This window comes from Hyalella azteca, unplaced genomic scaffold (assembly GCF_000764305.2).
Source record: "Hyalella azteca isolate HAZT.00-mixed unplaced genomic scaffold, Hazt_2.0.2 contig2238, whole genome shotgun sequence".
Lineage (NCBI taxonomy): Eukaryota > Metazoa > Arthropoda > Malacostraca > Amphipoda > Hyalellidae > Hyalella > Hyalella azteca.
Genome location: NW_025932521.1, coordinates 143600 through 164856, shown reverse-complemented (window position 1 = coordinate 164856; position 21257 = coordinate 143600). Strand labels below are relative to the sequence as shown.

General features: G+C 39.2%; 1 protein-coding gene across 1 annotated transcript in view; it reads left to right on the top strand.

Moving 5' to 3' along the window:
* Positions 1 to 21257, top strand: part of LOC108679429 (teneurin-a) — a gene marked incomplete at its 5' end in the record, with an annotated part of 81290 nt that overhangs the window by 38265 nt on the left and 21768 nt on the right. The window contains 15 exon segments of the mRNA XM_047885510.1: positions 3105 to 3224; positions 3522 to 3685; positions 6734 to 6870; positions 12936 to 13079; positions 13341 to 13439; positions 13699 to 13864; positions 14088 to 14337; positions 14600 to 14772; positions 15087 to 15467; positions 15933 to 16081; positions 19537 to 19674; positions 19859 to 20059; positions 20452 to 20521; positions 20770 to 20841; positions 21011 to 21220. Coding sequence (XP_047741466.1) covers positions 3105 to 3224; positions 3522 to 3685; positions 6734 to 6870; positions 12936 to 13079; positions 13341 to 13439; positions 13699 to 13864; positions 14088 to 14337; positions 14600 to 14772; positions 15087 to 15467; positions 15933 to 16081; positions 19537 to 19674; positions 19859 to 20059; positions 20452 to 20521; positions 20770 to 20841; positions 21011 to 21220 — 2474 coding nt within the window.

Below are 21257 nucleotides of genomic sequence, written 5' to 3'. Positions count from 1 at the left end.
CTTGTTGCCGTGAATGACTGTAGCGCCTCTGAGGGAGACTCTCAACAGCCCTTCAAGATCTTTTGCAAGGAAATATTGAGATCCTTTCGAGAGCTTTCCGCTTCTTCTCTCTGTATTTATCGGCGGAAAACATCAAGCAAACCCCTCGTTTTTTGCTGTGTTATGCCTCTTGCCTTTCAAATTATTCCTAAAAATCGCGTTCAGCTGCAGAACTTAATCCCAGTGAAAGCTAATGTTATAATGCTTTCAGACCGCTATTCGAGATAGCACAAAGACAAGTTAAGTATCGATCGGATCGAAAATTAAAATTTTAAATTGAAAAGTTCGTATAAAAAACACTTCGTACATTTGTTTCATTTGACGCGCTATTTTGCAAACCTTTGTTTGACTGAAGTAATTTAAATTATCGTAATAAAGTCCGTAGACTTTGAAAATTTGCGTGACGTTTTATTACAACACTTCTCTTTAACTTCACTTCTTGTTGTTTGTCTGTCTGTCTTTCTTCTACAAATCTTATTATCGATAATTAACACTCTTCTACCTGTCCAATCGATCTGAAATTTAGCGCACTTGCATAAAGTTGGAGACAATGCATGAATCAATTGACAGGATAAATAATTTAAAAAAAGTAAAAATTTGTATTATTAATATAAAAAATGAAAAACTAATTTTGTCTGCTACATATCTTAAAATCGCTATTTAACACACTACTACCTGTCCAATCGATCTGAAATTTTGCACATTTGCGTTAAGTTGGAGACAATGCATGACTCAATTGACATAATAAATAGTTTTTTAAATTGTATTTTTTTATTTTAAAAATAAAATTTAAAAAGACTTTAATATTTGATGATAATATTAGAAATTCATTCTACATATGTAACATCACAGACACTAGATTCTTTAGATGTGTTGTCTTTAAAAAGTAATTTTTAAACGCATATTATTCATCTCAGAACGTATTTTCTATAATGAATTCACAACAGGTAGATACTTTTATAATATACCTATACTTTTTATGCTTTAAAATAAAAGTACGTATATAATTTTTATTTTAATATAAGTATTTATTATAAAAGTATATACTTCTATATACTTTATCGTGGTTAGGTTAACACAGTTTAACAGAAAATTTTTCAACCAAAAATTTTCAAATTTTTCGTTTGGGTTTCTGATCTCACCGCGGAATCCATAAGAAAAACATTGACTGCAGCTGCACGCCTCATTTTGCAGTCGGATGCACAGTATGAGATTGCTGCTTCGTTTCTCACTTCACGTAACTCCGTGAAATCTGCTCCGAGAATTCCAGCCGTTCTACTGCAATCGGCAAATTTAAAGGGAGCGCCTCTAAGTGAGTTTGAGAGAGAGAACGTGCGCTGGAGCGGAATGCGGATTGCGTTTGCAGCTTTGCGGACAAGCAACCGGACAGGCGTCGACTGCCGAGTTAAGACTGCCTTCAATATCGGACCCGATTGAATTTTCTTCCTCCTTTGATATTTTGATGGCCCGGGGCTTTTACAGCTGTTTAGGAATTGCGGATATCGGAATATTTTGCGTGAAATAATGAAAAACGTAAAATATTTTGTTTTTCATGTGCAGAATAGTCTATTTCAACCATTATTATGCATTTTCGATCACTTGCATTTAATTGACTTAATGGTTTTTGTAATATTTTTGCCCGCAATATCCACTAAGGTGCTACGAGTTTGTTATCGTCATTCTATTTATTCTAACGTCCTTACGAAATTTTTCAGCTTTTATATTAAGGTGCATATTTTCTCTTAATTTTATGCAGCAATCAATGCTTTACGTCGTTTTCATACATGCCCGCCATCTTAGTAATACTTTAGTGATATCAAATAACTAAGCTTTATGCAGTAAAAAATATCAGTTCATCTTGTGCCACTGATCTCATAATTGTGAAAATAATTATATGTTAACTTGTTCGCTGACCTGCATCATTATAAGTATAAACATCTGCTGTTATGTAAATAAAGTTGAAATTTATTGCCAATAATTCACCCCCACTTTCTTGTTTCATTAGCTGTTTGCCACGCACCACATTATTGCACTTAGTCGACACGATCTGTGTAATCCTTGTTTCTTATCATTACGAGTCAGGTTATCACGCATGATCCTTCTGATATCTTCCTGATGAAATACTCGCCTGCCATCGGTGAACTGTCATGTGAACTCTTTGAGGGTCTTCAGCGTTCGGTGTCTGGCAGAACAATGGCAAAAAAGCCTCTGCAAAAGAAAGCTATTCGTGCGTGAGGGAGACCGAGGCCCTCTGTCGGAGATAATTGGCAACCTGAGCTGACGTGCCAAGCTGTCGATGGCTACGGAATAACGATGTGGCTCTTGCCTGCGCCATGCAAGTCTGCTCACAGCTCCTCCTTTTTATGGAGCCCTCGTCGCAGCATTTTTTCCCCACGCCAGTCGTTTCAGCCGATGCGCATACGAAATTTTACTTGATTTTTTATATGAGAGAGAGCGAAGAAATAGTTATCTTATTCTATTCCGACTAAATTATCTACTTTACTATTAATATAGTACGATATTTTCGAAACACTGTCGTCCCACCGGTATGCTATATCCTTTTAAAAGGTGCTGCATTATTGTTTCTACTTCAGAAACTGACTTATTTACTGGATATAGTTCCGAACTTTGAAATTGGAAACGAAATCTGGTACCTTGTTCTATTCGATTCTATTTGCTTGCTTTAGTTTATGAATGTATTTATAACAAATATTTCAGCCTAAAATCCATTTTGCAACAAATTTTGCGATTACGGATTCAGGCAAAACACACTTGAATCCGATGTATACATTTATCTTTAAATTTAGCTGCCTCAGACACGAAGCAGTTTTATTTAACAACCTACATGATATTTTTTACTTACTGATAAATTTTTGAAACAGAAAATTTTATACCATGTGTACATTTTAACATACAATCAAATGCTTTGATTCGACAAAAAAAATAATAGATACGATTATTATTACATTGAAATTGAAGAAAAATAGCTTTAATAGCCTTATATTCTCATAAACTCACGAAATTTAACATAACGACGCTCATTCCCTTGCTTTGTTCTCATACAGACGCGTGTCGGTGATCAGAGGCCGCGTGGTGTCCGCTAACGGTGAAGGCATCGTCGGGGTGCGCACGAGCGTAGACAAGCAGTCCAAGTATGGCTTGACCGCCACGCGTAAAGGAGGCTGGTGTGTATTAATATAATTACCTACTGTATTGCCAATAGATCATTTAACCATGTGTAATAATTGCTTGTGTCATTTATAATTTTTTTTAATTTATATACTCTGATTTAAAATGTTAGGAAAATTGTTTATTTAATTACTCGTTAATTTACATTATCTTATTCTATTATGTTAGATTCCTGTAAAAATATTACTTTTTATTTATTTATTATTATTACATTACATTTTACAATTAAAATTGTATTTCATTACATGTTATTAAATTATCTGTTACTTATCAAATTTTGCGCTCGTTTGCAGGTTCGACTTACTGCTGAACGGCGGCGGTGCTGTCACACTGCAGTTCCAGCGCGCTAACTTCCAGCCCAAGACTGTGACTGTTCCTGTCATTTGGAACGACATTGTCGTCCTCGACCCAATCGTCCTAACGCTCAAGAGCCTAACGGAAGAAGAAAAACCTACATGTGAGAGCAGTTTTTGTGCATGTCTTGACACTATTGTTTCCTATTTACACAATGAAGTGATAAAACTTCTATGTGATTAAGTTATTCATTCCTTTATATTGTTGGTCACATTCACGAGTAATATCTTACTAATGCCCAGTGTGTCTTAACAACTTTTCTATGGTCCAGCTAATCTATGTTGCTAATCGTTTTGAAGCACAAAGAATCATAGTATCATAGTGGCTTTTGTAACTCGACAACGTGCTATTTTTCTTCTGTATAAGCTAATAGTAAAAAAGTTTAGAATGCTGCGAAAAGCACTTGATTTACATAGACTAAAAGTTTTAAGTCACCTCCAGATATTCCGATCCTTTTGCCTGTGTTGGCCGAACGTCCCTCAGAAGTTCCGGGAAAAGTCTTTGTGTTCTCAGAGCAGACAAGCTTTTTGTTCTTTCTCTGCCGGAAGAAAAAATTAACTTCGCTGCTCTCTCTCTCTCTTTTTGGGAAAACTTGACGCACTTCACGCAAACCTGATATCCTCCGGTCAGAAGTGGTTGGGCGAAGTGTGATGAGAAGTCATCGTGATAACGCACTTAAAGTATCTTGTGGCAATTATTAATGAGAATGATTTTTTAAATCGTACTTTATATTAAAACAAATCAAAATGATCCGTCTAATTGGAATCAACACGGATATCTTTGCATGGTTGGTATTGCCATTTAACGTCAATTTCTAATTAAGCTTGCATCTAACGGGGCGCACACGAAAACATCGTAAATTGGCCAATTACTTCTTTATATTTAGAATAAAATTCAATCTTGCACGTTTTGAACTGGCTAAAATTCTGCCTTTTTTGACGTTGCGTCAGCTTTATTAAAAGCGGGAAGATTAATATCAAATTTATTCTATGAGGCCCAACATCAAACGCTCTGGTATCCTAAATTGTGGGTAATTTATCCGCGCCGCTTTCGGTCGACAAGCGCACATCAACAGATAACAGGCAGATTTTACCTACTGTCTCGTCTTGATTGTACTTTGAGTTCAAGAGTTAAGGTTCAGATTAGAAATTCGTGCAGAGGAGCTTAGCTCCATCATCATTACATGGTCTTAAATTCTTTTTTTTTTCTTGTACCTCATTTTCAGAATGGCAAATTATCTGTTGAGTGACTAAATCCACAAAAATTCTACTTACGCAAATGAAACTGAATGTTAAGTGAAAATAAGGTTTTATTACGCGAGCTCCTTGAACGAAACTTGCTCATTTCCGTCATGTCTACACTTTACAGTCTATTTGCTTAGACTGTAGAGAATAAATTCGTCCGTTAGGCATCTAATTTTATTGACCTGTAAGATTTTTTCGCGAGTGTTGCAGGAAGCACACGGCTATCGGTTATCGTAGTAAAAGCCCTACAGGTGTTGTGCCGGTGGTCGATGACGGGGGCTTGCCGAGCAAACTCTTGGGTGTTCCTAAATTGCTTCTCGCTCGCTCTCGCTCATGCATCACTTTTCTGAAACGAGCTTCTATTTTGAAAACGCTCGATGCCTTTCATCAAGATTTAATGGGTATCGGATGAAAATTTTTCCGTGTGCTCCTGGCTTAGAGAAAAAGGTCTTTCAATGTGGGAAAATTAGATTCGTTTTATTCAGTATATTTGAAGTTTCTTTAACTGGGCTGGCAGATTTATAAAAGCATACTGAAGGATAACGATTCGGAGTAATTAAGTTCGTATATTAAAGCTGTAAAATTCGTTTCTATGGATAAATCTTTTCATGCATTTCTTTTTTTTTTCTTTATGGAGGCATTTGCTTCTCTGTCGTTGCCTCATTAAGCCGTTGAAATTTAATACTTAAATCCAAACCGTTAAACAGCATAAATGGTTCTAAAGTGTTTTTGGTGGTTGCACCAGCTGATTTCCGTGGTGAATAATGTCTCAGTTTTCAATAAATTCATGTTGCACACTCGCAGCTTTGTCGAGTCGAACGCTCTAAGAGCACCGTTCGTTATTTGTACATTGTTAAGTTCAGGCACTGAACGCTCCGGTCAATTCGTTGCGAGGAGTTCGGCTTTGAAGGGACTGACTTTGGAGTGATCCATGCGGGCGATCTGCAAACGTCCGCCGGATCGATTTCGCTTTGTCACGCATTTCATTGTTCGATATTTTGGGCATTTCGAATTTTTTACCTTGCATTTGTTGACTTTAAGATACGCATACCTGTGACCGCAAGTGTGACCGCATACCTGATGCGAAAATAAATTAGAATTTCACATTTCGTAATTCGTTAGCGAATTTGAGAAGAAATATTTTGTCTCCAGTATCCGTTTTTAGGACTTATGACTTACGCGTAGCTCACTTAATTCCTAATTCAAACGCTACTCATCACCGCCGTGAATTTTGCATCTGCTATTTTTCTTTCAAGCATTTTGTCTATTGTACCATTATTTTTTGATGCGCGTTGCCTGAGCGCGAGCACTTTTTTTTAGAATTTGGAATACGAAGCTGAGCTCTTCCATTGCGGTAATGTTGCGCGTGTCGAGCCTTTGAGCTGCTTCTTCTAACCTCGCTCACTTTTCTTGCTCATGAATTGCTGAAGCGTGAAGTGGCTCGGCCGCCCTAAAGCCCACGCCATCAGCAGCCCCATTGTGCTCATCATGACGCCATAGAGCCCCGTTCGCCCTGAACGCAATGTTACGTCTCCACGGCAATAATTCTGTCCGGCACAATGTCTCTCGCAGCATCTAGCAAGAGAATGCATTTTGTGTCCTTCTTCATCCATGAAATAGCCAAACTATTCATTTACATTATCACACACTTGTTCTCTGAATTGGAAACTTGTAGTCATAGCCCGTGAATACATATGGCGGAAGATTACATCAACAAATTACAAACCTGATGCTCAGATTGATTCTAATTTCCCGAACTCAACTTTTTTCGCCGAAAATTGGCCCACTATCTTGTCCATTGTTTTTCGAGGTTTCTTAAAGGAAACTTTTTCCCGATATTTGTGTTCTATAGCATCACTATTATAAACATATTCGACTGAATCGTTTGTTATTCTTCATTAACACAGCGATCGTTGGGAGTCAGTGGTCGTCACCGTGTCTGGCACACGACAGCGCCGCCATGAGACCGCAGGTCGTGTCCACGCACCTCCCGCACACCGTGGGAGGCGCGGCACAACAAACCGTCGTCTTCTCCGAAATGCAGGTCAGTTCTACATGGAATTTCCCTGTCACTGTGAGGTAGTTTGTTCTTATCGACTCAATTCCAAATGACAGCATCAAATGCGGTTTTTATTTACTTGGCTTCTGCTCTTTGCCCGTGTGTGAAAACTTTTCTGTCTTGTGCGCTTTGACATTTCCACTGGTGTTGAAACAATGCTAATCATAAAATATAATAAAATGGAAGGTAAATTCCCATGGAGCCCTCATCGCCGGAATTATTACGAAATATTTTTTAGATTGCTTATGAAAAAAATTGCTCGTCAAATTTCAGATGGTAATTTATTTCTAAATTAATAAAAAAAGATGCACCTACTGCACACTGCTATCACCGTTATTTTAATGAGCAAATACTTTCCTTGATTCTGCAGACCTTATGACCCCGATAGTTAACAGATGTAGCAGTGATCGGTTCTAACTGCGGCCTGTAGCGCACGCCACCACAGCTCTAACAGCGCAGCAATAAGCAATTCGTCTTATTGCTGATCTCGTGAAGTCTTGTCGGCCTGTGACGATGCCGGCATTAGCTAAGCTACCATAATTATCTTCATGAGTAACTTCAGGACTTGGCGGCAACTTTGTGCATTAATTACTGCCTTGCATTTAACTCTTAATAGAGTGCTTTGTGCAGCACCAGCAACCTGCTCTCTGACTGGGCGGTCTTTGCTAAGTTAGAATCAGCACATGAGGGCCAAACTTCGTATTACCTCGAATTTGTTTAAATTGTGCCTCACAGAGGCACAATTTACTTTTATTTCCTCAATCTTTTGAGACGCTTGAAAATTGTTCATTAGTAAATTTATCGTATAACAAATATTGAAATAGCTATCGCATAGATGGGGAATAACTAGATTCCTTTCGGATGGAAGTGTCAGAATTCAATGCTGCTATCTCAAAACAGAGAGTATAATATGTCAAATCGTGTTATTATTAAGCTGTTTAATGGATAAAAACCATTTTAAACTTTCGTCTTAATTGTTCGCATGGCTTTGCCATGATCTGAAAGAGGAACGAATTCTATGTGTTGAATTTTTCAAGGAATCTGGTTATGAGCAAACGTGATGTATTACCTGATACTTAGTGATAGCCTTTTGGTTTCAAAAATTGATTGAACATATATTGTGATAGATTTTTACGTTGATTAACGTTCGACCATGCTTTCTTTTCCTACGCCACACCCGCAAGCCAATTTGGTTCAGTACCTCACTCGAAAAGCCAGTGAGGCCCAGGACCTCACTCGAAAGGCCAATAGGGTTCAGGGCCTCACTCGAAAGGCCATTTGGGTTCAGGGCCTCACTCGAAAGGCCATTTGGGTTCAGGGCCTCACTCGAAAGGCCATTTGGGTTCAGGGCCTCACTCGAAAGGCCAATGAGGTTCACGGTCTCATGAAGCCCATCGCTCGCCTACTTACTCTCACCTCGGCCAACTTTTGTGATGGACGACGCTTGGCAAGTTCCTTGGCGACTATAGAGCGCCATGCCCTCGCCTACAGACCGGGAAGAAGGGATGCGTCCGGCCGGGAGTCACTCGTACTAACGAGTGACACTGAATATTATCAACGTGAATATGTTCTATACCTTGCGTAGACATCATTCATCAATCATCATTAATTTTCGCTTCAACTATCTTCAAATTTTAACAATTGTAAATGCAAATATTTCCTAAGTAGGATTACTATAACGTTGTAAAATCCCTCAGTTAGGAAACAACACATTTTGGAAGGTATAATTAGTCGAATTTATGACGGAATATTTTTATTTTTATTTGCGAAATAAAGCAAGCCTAGCGGAAGAGGCCTAAAAGAGCCACGCCGTTTTGTTCTCCTGTCCGTTGTGTTCACCGCCAACAGCTCAATGCTTTTAACGATATGAGCCGCCCTCATTCTGCTCCAGCAAAGTCCTTCTTATGGGACTGCAATAAAAAACCCTGCGATCGTTTGCTAATGGGTAGGTTTGTGCGGTGGCCATCGTCTTCTAAACGTGTGCTTTGCTCACGAATCCTACAATGAACTCTTCACTAGTTACCCCTGCATAATCATCGAAAGTGAGAGGATTAACGGGTGATGAAGTTGGCCACAAGCTAAGCTAAATTTTATGTCTGAGCTCCGTGACGTGGGTGCAAGTCGTAACTTATGACTGCGTGGGAATTAGCAGGGATCGCAATACTCGCGAAAAAACTTCGCTCTTTGTGTTTTAGAGTTTTCGGTGATGAAGCTTGTTTTCTCGATTCAACTTGGCAAAGAAATTTCGTCGTACCATAGCTAAAATCTCAATTATTTCGGAGCGTGGTTTTACGTCAGAAAATGGCACATTAGTTGGAGCTATAAGGTTTTTGTTCCATAACATTTTAAGGTTGAAACAATCGCAGGAATTTAAAATTTCTACAATACCTTTGCGGCAGTGCATGTGCGTATCATAGTTCTGTATAAAAGTTTGACTATACGTGTCTCCGAAATCTAAGCAAGCTTGAGCCACCTCTGTAACTAAAGCTATCTACATTTTGCAGACGTTATCTGGGGCCAGTGGAGGCCTGCTGGAGATGGGCCGTAGGTATAGGCCTCATCCGCTCATTAAGGAGGCAATTTGGTCGGGCCATTTATCGCTACCGCTAGAACAAAACATTGCAATTTACCGCCTCTCCATATTACACTAATGCCAACTTAGCTGTTTCCGCACCAACATTTTATTATTCTCTTGCATTTTTGAAAGGATTTTTATTTTTTGTGGGAAAGCCGGTGGGCATAATTCAGACCGGTCTTTTGTGCGCCTTGAGTCGCCTGAGCGCGTGGCTTTTATCCGGGCAAAGCAAACATAGAAATTAGCGACCCAGTCAAGCTGATGACGGACGGTGAGTCATTGCTACCACGGATGCCATGAGTAGAAATTAGCGACCCAGTCAAGCTGATGACGGACGGTGAACCATTGCTACCACGGATGCCATGAGTAGAAATTAGCGACCCAGTCAAGCTGATGACGGACGGTGAACCATTGCTACCACGGATGCGACGTGTCAGAGTGATGACGAACAAGGCGAGCATGGGTGATAAAAAGCGAAGCAAAGTGGGGTTAACTAAGTCCAAGACTAACCAAGGCTCTAACACTGAACCAAATGGCAACAAGTTTTCTAAGTTCCTTCTGCTCGACTTCCGTGCAATTTTGTTGGGTAATATTTATGAAACGTGTGTGTTGTGTGGTCTTGTGTACTGGGTTGTCTAGTGTCCTGGGTAGACTTGTGTGTTGTATAGACTTATGTGCTGCGTTGACTTGTGTGTTTTGTGTGTTGTGTGGATTCGTGTGTTGATAATCATCAAGAGATAATAGACAAATTTTGAACTCAGGCTAAGGAGACAAGGGGAGTTATGCAAATGCCCCGTGCAATAATGGGAGCTCAGCGATACACATTATAATTTTAATTAATATAATTATAATACTGTAATTCAATAGAATTTTTTGAGATTTGATAAAGCGCTATTACACTTACGCGGTGAGATGAAGAGTATCTGAGGTTTTGAGATTGTAATAGGTTGGTGATGGTTGGCGCAATTTCGGATGCTTGCGTGGATTAAGACCGATTCTGTTGAGCACTGTTGTTCAACCTTAAAATTTTCAGTATTATTAGAAAATGGAATTTATTTTAGTGGGCGCTTGCCATTTTTTTATCAAATTTTGATGAAATTAGGGGACAATACAATTTAATAACTGCTGAAAACAGAAAATTTAAGATTTTATTTTTAGTGATTACGAAATTCAGTTCTAAACTCATGCTTTGACAGTCAGATTTTTAGTCAATTAAATTTTTATTGATAATTTAGTATAATGAATGTATGATCTCAAAGTATTGGGAATTGTTTAAAAGGTACATTGTACCATAGATTTAATTTCTTAACTTTCATTATGCGGTTCCCAACTTTGCGGCATCCGCTCGACTAATCAAGTCATTTCTTCAATAAGTACTAATCTTGTATGGTTTTAGAGTCGAATATATGGTCATGACTCTCAATTCCTGATAAAGTTCCCTAAACTTCATGCTATTCATTTGCGATTCCTGACGCTAAAAATGGTTATTCATTTGTGAATAGAAAATGAGATAATTGTTCACGTTCAATTTACGAGGAGCTGACGGCATGATCAAATCGAGCAGAAGTTCGTTAGCCTCATTTGAGTTCCTCTCGTTGGCAACTTGCGTCGTTCTTTGGCTCTTGTCGAACAGTTATTTAAACTTTACTTCTATTCGTAACTGTGTCCACCATTTCCATTGTATTCTTCACTTTGGTCTTTGTGTGGCATTTCGTTGTTAGTTGTTCGCATGGACGGGTCATGTTGCAGTACGCCTTAATTATTACGATGTCCCAAATTCTGCTTACAAAACTCGTTACCAGGAATCAAGCATCTCATAAAAGAACCAGACACTAAAGAAGCCACAAAACATTATTAAATGAACTGGTAAAATAATGGAGCATAGAATATTCAGCCAAATGTCAATTATTTTATCTTTGCAACGACCGAGCTAAGGTTTGTTATTCTGGCGCTTAAAAATTACTCACTTCGTTATACATTAAACACATATTAGACATTTTCTATCCTAAATACAACCGATGCCGTGCTAATCATTCCAATCTATTTCGCTGATATATCATTGCTGATTGTTTTCATTAGATTGCAGACTTGTGTGTTGTCTATTCGTGTACTTTAATGTTGCACAACTTTAGTACGCCCGCTACTATATATAAGCTTTAATTTGAGAGAAATAGAAAAAAAATTCCTTAGAACCCATATGCAGCTGCTTTGTTGTTTTCCAAGCCTTTCGCTGGCCTTAACGTCTTCCTTCCCCTTCAATGGGGAAAATTCTGCCACCTCGGCGCGTTTGACTGGAGGCTGCAATCAGAGCCTTGATTGATAAGGAGTTAATAGGATTGCCATCTCTCCTGATTGGACCTTACGAGGACGCACTTTTAATGGCGCCTTTGTGTCTTGTAGTCTCTTTTGTGAGGCCATGTCTCGATTTTCTGCTACGTTCTCTAAAAGGCGAACTTTTGGGACTCATATTGTATCTTCTTTGACGTAGCTAGTAGAGCTGAGCAAAAGCAGCGTGCGTTTGTGTGTGTACGTCAAACCGCCAAAAAATTGTCATGAAAAGCTTCCGGCTTCACCCTTAAAATGTTGACTGTATAAATAATTTAATTTTTGAGCTGGAATAATGTGCATATTGCGTCACATAAATTGACAAGATTTCCTTGCCGACCTAGACGATTTCCTTGGATTGTATCTAATCCACGGACCTTGTACTCAGCAGGCGGATGACAGCAACGCTGTTCTACCTTTAATTTTATTGCACTGATCATGTCGAGCCATTTTATGGCTCTGATTGAATGTGGGCGACCGTAAAGACGCTATTAGCTCGGTCCGTTTGATGTTGCTGAGGGGGACCATTAGCCACGATACTAAAGAATTCTGCGCAACCTCAAAACTGAAGCTCTGTGAATAGAGGCTGTGGCGAGCCAGTCCATGTACGTCGTACACCGTCTGACAACGTCTCTGAGGTCGCTGCTGCCTCGAGTCTACTCGAGTCCAAATACCGACTTGCATTTATTAGATTCTATTTGCATATATTATTTTCTCGTGAGCTGGGTTTTTTTATTATTATAATTGGAGAAAATTTTTGCTTGCGAAATAATGTCGCTCCCAGCAGTATCTCGTTTGTGATGGATCCTTCTCCTTGGTGAGTCCACATTGGTCGCTGCAAAGCTCCAAATCCGGCTTAGAATCGAGCAAATTAAACCCTCAAGACAGTCACAGCACATCGTCGCGGCAGCCAAGGCTGCGGGTGCTTCCAATGATAAGCAGACTCAAAATTTTTTCGCGGGAACTGGCATGGGATGCCTTAAGTTGAGCTTTTTTGTAACTATTTCGTGCATTTTCATGACGTTTAGGAGTTTCCAGAGTTTCACACTGATAGATTTTATCAAGTCTGCTTGTATTTCTAAGGAAAACAGACATTGTATAATAGTCAATAATTTAACCAAATAATTTATGTACTTCTTATTTTCTGCAGGTGGTCCAAGAATCTGTTCGTATCCCTGGCAGTCGCGTTCACATGTTGTACCACTCTAATTCTGTGGCCGGCTACGCATCTCGACTCCTGCTCCAGCTCACGCCTGACAAAATACCAGAAAACCTCACTCGGGTGCACCTCAAGGTATTTCAAAAGTTCAACACGCTATTAGGGTATTTTTCGTGGAGCCTCTTAAATTTTTGTGCTCCATATTCTGAGTTTGGATTAGTAGTTTACTGGAGCGCAAAATAGTACAGATAATCAGTGATGTCTCATGCATGATGACTTAGCGATCTCGACGCATTCCAAATGCGATTTTTGACTCTCAAGTTTGCATTAAACTTTCCGTTGTGTTTCTTTCATCACGAGGAGGTGCTTCATAAATTTGGTTTCGTTTTTGTTTAGGTCACACTCGAAGGCACGGTGTTTGAGAAGCTTTTTGAGGCGGATCCTAACATCACGTTCACCTACACCTGGAACAAACGCAACGTCTACAAGTCTAAGGTGCGTGCCCGAACTCTTTTATCATATTTGCGTTTGTCAATACCATGCACTTTCATAAAATAATAACAGTTGAAAATATCTTGTATTATGTGTTATCTTTGAGTCGTATCAATTTTATACAAATCTAAACTTTCAGAATTGCTGTAAATTTTATGTAGTGATCAAACGTGTATAGTTCAAGTTAATTCCAACATTTATAAGCTGTTCATCGAATGATGGCTCTTGTATTTTATTCAATCATTTCTAACTTGTGTTCCAGATGTACGATGTGTCTATTGCCCGCGTCTCAGTGGGTTACGAGTACAACTCCTGCAGCAGCATCGTGTGGGTGACGCAAACTGCCCCAATGCATGGCTTCCATATGGCCATCTCTGATGTCGGAGGCTGGAACCTCGACATTCATCATATGTATAACTTTGAGGCTGGTACGTAGCAATTAGATATTAAAGCTAGGTCTACGTTTGATACAAACAATATTTCACAAGTTATTTCTTTTTCATTTATTGCTTCCTATACAGTCGTTAACAATATTATTTGCACAAACAAATTTGTGAATCAGAGACCCAACACGTCTTTTTAGAGCATTTTCCATTCTTTACTTTTAATGAAGCATGTCACAAAGTTCACGTTTGGTTGCTCGCTGGACAGGCATCCTGCAGCGGGGCGACGGGTCGCTGCTGGAGCTGGTGAAGGCCCCGCGGGCCATGAGCGTCCTCGCGGGGTCGGGGGCGAAGCGCCCCTTCAGCTGCCGCCACTGCGAGGGCGTCGCGCGGGACGCACAGCTGCTGGCGCCCACAGCCTTGGCCGCAGCGCCCGACGGCTCCATCTACGTCGGAGATTTCAATCTTATTCGCCGCATCACTCCTGACGGGAAAATCCAGACCGTGCTTCAATTGAGGTGAGATCTGACTTTCGCATTTGTAGGTATAACATAGGTTTGGTTTTTAGATACTTTAATCATTACGTAGATTTATTTTTTTAAAAAACATTTTTTATTAGACATGAAAGTTTGATAAAAAAATAAATTTTACCCGTCGAATATATTTATGTATTTATGACCAGTATTCATGATACATAATTTCATCTATAATAAATATGTAGTGATGCATCCGTCCGTCCTCTGTCATTAATACATGTCGCTTGTTTGCACTCTATTGCAGCGCGACTGAGGTCGCCTACGAATATTACATGACCGTTTCACCGGCTGATGGTCACCTCTACGTGAGCGATGCTGAGAATTACAGAGTCATTAAGGTCATAACGGTCGATGTTATTGATGACATTGCATCGAACTTCGAGGTGGTCGTTGGCAACAGTCACCGCTGCATACCGGGTGTGTCAACTAACTCTGATATACGAGACTAGTTCACTACAGAGCAGGAAAATATTTCCGACTCATTGTGATTGTGTTTGCCGAGTATTTTGATATGTATTTCCGATTTTTGTTTACTTTACGAAGTTTATCTGCAATCTATCGACAAATTTCTTTTCTCGAGTCATTTCTACACAGAGAACATTGGTCTTCCATTATGCCACTGAAATATGTAATTAATATACATACATCGAAATTTTCTTGAATATGGTTAAAATATTTCAAAACACACCTTATTTTGTCCGCACTGAAAGATCAATTTTTTTCTGACCCAGGTGATGAAAATCGCTGCGGTGATGGCGGTCCAGCTCTGTCAGCGCGTTTGTCTCATCCGAAGGGACTTGCAATTTCCGCGGACCAGACCATGTACATCGCGGACGGTCCGAACCTCCGTGTGGTGGACCCGCAAGGAACCATCCACACGCTCATCGGCCACCACGGCCACAAGACTCGCTGGCGACAGCTACCATGTGATGGTGTCGTCACCGCCAGCAGCGTAGACCTGCAGTGGCCCACGCACCTGGCGCTCTCGCCCCTGGATGGAACGTTGCACCTGCTCGACGATCATGTGCTCATGCAAGTCACGCATGACGGCAGGATTGTTGTTCGTGCTGGAACGCCGCTACATTGTCCCGCAACTTCCCTGCCTCCTGTTGGTGAGGTTGCACCTATCTTGAATTGAAATATTTTAAAGCCTATTGTTAATAATTTTTGTTCTTTTGAAAATGATTTGTTTCGAAATTAATACTTTCGATTTGCTTCTTTATTTAGAACTTGATCAGGTTAAAACTTCTGGTTTAGAGTGAAATGGCTTTTTCAGAGTTTTTTTCATAACTTCGCAATTAATTTTTTTAAATGAATTTTTCATATAACTTCATTTTTATTCAGCGACGCCTGCAGCTCATTGAAAAATAAAATACATACTCATTCATCTGATCTCTTTCTAATATCTCTTCTGATCTCTTTCAATACTCATTCATTCTGATCGATTCTAAATTTCCTATGGACAATTAATTTAGACAGAAATTGTAATATTTATTACGTTTTTAAACGTGCATCACTTTATCCAACTATTAGGTATGCATTTAATTAACATTCTCGGGTATCGTTTGAACCCTCAGGTTCCATCAGTGGCATGGCGTTCTCGCCGCTGGGTTCCTTGTATCTGGCAGAGCAGCGCGCCAACGGAGACTTCGCTATCCTCGAGCTAAGCTCTTCTGACCAACTGTCCGTCTTCTCCGAGCCTCCTTCGTCCCACAGAAACTCATCCGTACGTATAATTAATTACCCGTAGCTTTTTAAAGGCATAAGGAAACCCCCAAGTTGATGTTGCCTGGTCTTCGAGTTAGTATGAGACTGTGTATGAATTTTGTTCAGTAATTATTCTAATACGTTTTAACGGAAAAAGGCTTGTAAGATAATTTTTTTTAACAAAAGAAATTGACTATCGACTTGAATTTATGATGCAATTCTCACCAGTTATGATCTAAATGATTTTCTCATCCTTAATTATTTCACATTCATTAACTCCATTCGAGAGTTATAAAATTTGACTAATTTTTTCGTTATAATATACGGTGGCTATTATTCGGGCGCCTAGTCTGGTCAGGAATTCGTTAAACATAAACCGTGACAGAGTAAACTTTTTCTCTGCGTTTCAATTCTCGGTCCTCAAGTTTTAATCTTCATTGTGTAAATTCATTTACAAGCCACAGAATGCCACGGAGCTAATTACTTCATTACTTTTCCATCATAGAATTGTTTCTATTGAATGTGACCGATCCAGGACAAGTACATTCGAGAAACGCAAATGGACAAATACTACAAAGCACTTACGCGCTACAACATAGAATTATTACACTCGAATGTTACCACTGGGTTTATCACAGGGACTGTTTTATTTGTTTCCTTATTTTGTGCTTTGCGCTGCATTATTTCTCATGCATGTGCTGTGATCCTAATTGTACAGACTCACGGGAGCTGTCATTCGCTCTTCAGCCGCATTCTCGATCAGAGACTTAAGGTCACGATGAAGTCTCAAACAGAGACTTTCTGAAGTTTACATTAAACTCCCCTACAGAGAATTTTTAATGTTACATTGAAATTTCTAACAGAGAAATCTTAGTGCCACATTGAAGTTTAACAGAGACTTCTTCAAGTCAAGATGAATTTTAACAGACTTCTTTAGGTCACTATGAAGTCTTTAACAGAGACTACTTTAAGTCACGATGAACTCTCTAACAGAGACTCAGCTGAGAAATAGCCTTGAAATCACCGAGCTCCTTCAGACTTGCCTCACTTGTCTAATTTAGTGACAGATTGAAGGCCCGATCTGGAAGAGCGTCATTTGTTAAGTATTTAGACGGAGAGCCTCTGAGAGTTTGGTCTTGAAACATTTTGCCCTTCGTGCGCTTGACAGCCTCTTCAGAGTTTAGAGTTTTAATCTGGTGTTTTCCGAGAAAAATTTCTTCAGCCGGCCGATGAGGTAATTTAGCGCTGGCAAGTGTTCATTAAAGTTGGTTACGATTAAATGCTGAATTCTTTCCTACTTAATTGCGTGCGCTGGCTTGGCTCAGCGGAAATGCTCGATTACTGCGGATTAAATTCAGTATATTTAAATATTTATACCGTGAAGTATAATAGGAAAGAAGTTAATACTGTAAAGTATGGGGAAAGGAAAATGGTCACCGTAATAAAACATGTCTTTGAACAATAAATCAGATTTTAATTTCTATTTGATTTCGTTCCGCCATAACTTTAATTAAATCAGTTTATTTAATACCACTTTTTCTTGCTCCTTTCCAATCTGAGTGGTTATTGTGCATGTTATTCTCGTAATGTTAGTTAATTTTATGCTTAGATATAAATTATTTTATTTGTTGAAATTATTTTATTTGTTGAAATTATTTTATTTGAAATGCTGTCTTCATGTGATCTGACGCATGATAGCTTTTAATCAGCGCACTAATTAAGCAGTAAAGTGAATTAAATGAAGTAATTAATTAATTAAATGAAATTAAGCAGTGAAGTGGCCCCTCGAACCGACTGTTGGCTATGCAGGTTAACGTTACATCAGGCTTCTCACTTATGCTAGCTGCGGCAAGGTCGTGCATATATATACAGTTTAGTGTTCTGGATTCATGTTCAGTGTAGGCAAAACATTTTCATATGAAAATCATTGCATTTAGAGGATTTTTCTTCACGCTTTCTTCGCAAATTTAGATGAATTCATTTTGTATACAGTTTAATACATGATCATGTGATTTTGACATCGTATAATGGATAAAATAATTCACAAACAGGCCTTAAAGTTAGCCGTTCCGTTCGTTGGTAGTTTTGCAAATTACAAGAAAATCCTTAGGTCACAAACAAATGTGGTACCGCTGTTTCAAATTATGAACTTCACTTTCTTTAATCTTTTTTATTATCACTCATTTTATATGAGAAAAATTCGAATCGTTCTAAAAATTTTTCCTTTTCAAAAAGTAATTGGGAACGATGGTTTTATCGGCACCTGCACTTCAGTGACGGCACTAGAAGGATTATAAAAACCTCGGCTTTAATCAAGTGGATGGCTTTATTTCTTTCCGCTCTCAAGAGACTCTTTCTGCTTCGATAACTGCCTTTACTGCTCCGAAAACAAAGCCAGCAACCGTTTGGATTGCTGCACTTCGTAATCCAGGGGTTTGTTCTGGATTTAGCTGAGCGCTGGACCGAAGACTTGCCAAACGTGCCGATGTCGCACCTCTTGCGATCCGCTGCCGTCTGCTGCTGCAGTATCAAGAAAATAACAGCTCAATCTATGCCATATTTTTTAAGTCATAAAATTATAGACATCTAAAATAAGGCATCAGTACGAAGAAAAAAAATTGCTTAGAAATTACCTTTATTTTTAATTTCCTTTGTAATGTCTTCATTAAACTTTGTTAGGCGGCCGTTTAAAATGGTTTACTATTTCCATACATTCGCATTCCGTCTCAAAGATAATGAGTGAAGTGTTACGACCTTCCCTTGAAACTTAATTGTCAAGAGCCAAACGCTTTGCTGTTTTAATCTTACATTACTTCATTTAGGCTTCACTTAGAGTTTAATTCTTGAATTTTTAACTTGAGAATTGGAATAGATGAACTCTCTCGAGACAGTTTGATACTTTAGTCGAGTATGCGGACTAGCGATATTCCGTATTATTTTCATTATGTATAGAGTATTTTCTGTAGAAGTTGTTGCAGTATATTGGCTAGAGGGAGACGTTGTGCCAATATTGGTCGCTAGCAGCTAATTGGCTGAGCCGTGTGATGGCGCTGGCGTCACGCCCTCCTGTTTGTTATCAATCGCCCGCCGTAATATCCCAGCATCCTGGCCCTGGGTCGTGTAGGGTATAGCGCTGATCTCGTATATATTAATTCAACTTTACTAATACTGTGAAATTTTGTTTTTTATTCTATTGATGAAAATTTTGATAGAATGTCGCTAGAAGAACCTGTTTAGATTTGCTTTTTTATCAGTGCAACGTTATGAATTTACTACTACGCCTTAAAACGAAAGTGTTTAGTAGTTTATATCCTGACATGAACGTCAGTCACGAATAATAAGTTATATTACTTATATTTTCAGACCTTCGATGACCGTCGCGCTAAATATGTATTCACAATTGACGCTGAAACTTATGTTATTTATGTATGTAAAATGAAGTATGTAACGTTTCTTTGTCTCTGTTTGCCAAAGGGTCAGCTGTCAATGGGCTCGGTATCAGCGATCACAGCGACCCCGGACGGTGTGGTACACGTTGCAGACCAGGAAGCCTTGCGCGTGTACAGTTTCTACCACTACCTGCCTCAGGATGATAATAACGGCGACTATCTGGTCAGTCTTCTGTATCTAGTTTTCATTTATTATTGTGCTTTGCCACTAATTACGATTGAGACAGATAATTTATTCAAATATCTCCCTAAATGACGAACGATCAAAGTGGTTCTGTACTATTTGTAAAAAAACTTAATTATTGTTCTATTTAAATTCACTTATTCGTTTGATTTCTTGTCATCAGGTTGCCCATCCGAGCACCAACGAAATCTTTGTGTTCAACCGTCACGGCCACCACATCGAGACCCGAGATCTGCTCACAGGTCTGAAGCTTTATTCCTTCACTTATTCGAAGAACACGTCCGTAGGGCGCCTGTCTCAAGTCACTGACACCGCTGGCAATAAAATTGTCTTCTTCAGAGACTACAGATCAGCTGTCAGCCATGTGAGTGTCATCGTTATCAACGATGCCTATATGGCAAATATTTAATCTAAGTACCTGGTGTTTTTCGATCCGAATTACTTTAACATTGGAGAACTGGAAAATGTCAATTTTAAGTATGTATATATTTTTAAGCTGATATACATAGAGTTGAATTTTCTGTGCAGTGTTAAATTTTCTTGTTTCAATTCAAACTGTTTTCGTAATTCTGCATGATTTCAGCTCACGGTTTCCCCACTTGCACCAGAAATGAAAATAGGTTTCAAATATTTTCTTATAGCTTCAATAAATTTGGAATTCTCGGAACTGATATAAACTTTTTGATACAATTTTCCAATAAATAATCTTATCATGACATTCCTGGCAGCTAAATATATTTTTTAACTTTGTTTCAGATCGAGAACAGCTTGGGTGAGAAGTTCGCTGTTCACATCGGTCGGCTTGGCCTTATGACGCAGTTCGCAGGACGAGCAGGACAAGAGTGGGACTTCACCTACGACGAGGACACGGGACTATTAATCTCTACCACTCTACCCAGTAAGCTCTCCTCATACGTTTCATATGTTTACTTCCTGTCACCGACGACTACTGTACAATATTGTTTTCTAAATAATTCATTTACTTATACGTTGCTTACACAATTTACACAGTTCCTTTATAAAATAATAATTTTTTAGCTTTTGTGTAAAAAAATGGTTTGACGCAGTTCGCAGGACGAGCAGGACAAGAGTGGGACTTCACCTACGACGAGGACACGGGACTATTAATCTCGACCACTCTACCCAGTAAGCTCTCCTCATACGTTTCATATGTTTACTTCCTGTCACCGGCGACTACTGTACAATATTGTTTTAAAAATAATTCATTTACTTATACGTTCCTTACACAATTCCGTTATTAAATGATGATTTTTTTATTTTTTGTGTGAAAAAAATGGTGTGGTCTCGCGTGCAGATCGCCTGACGACGGCGTACCGATACGACGCTGCCGGACGGCTGGTGACGGTGGTCAACCCTACCGGGCACCGCACGGAGGTTCACTCGGACATGTCGCGGAGCAGCGACCATGAGACGAATCTCCTCAGCATCGCCGTCGCCAACCAAGACGATGAAATTCCCCAGCTGCTTTCTCTGTCGCAACGAGGAGACGCATACTTCTCTTATGGTGAGTAGCATTTAAATGGCGTGTAATTTATCTTCAA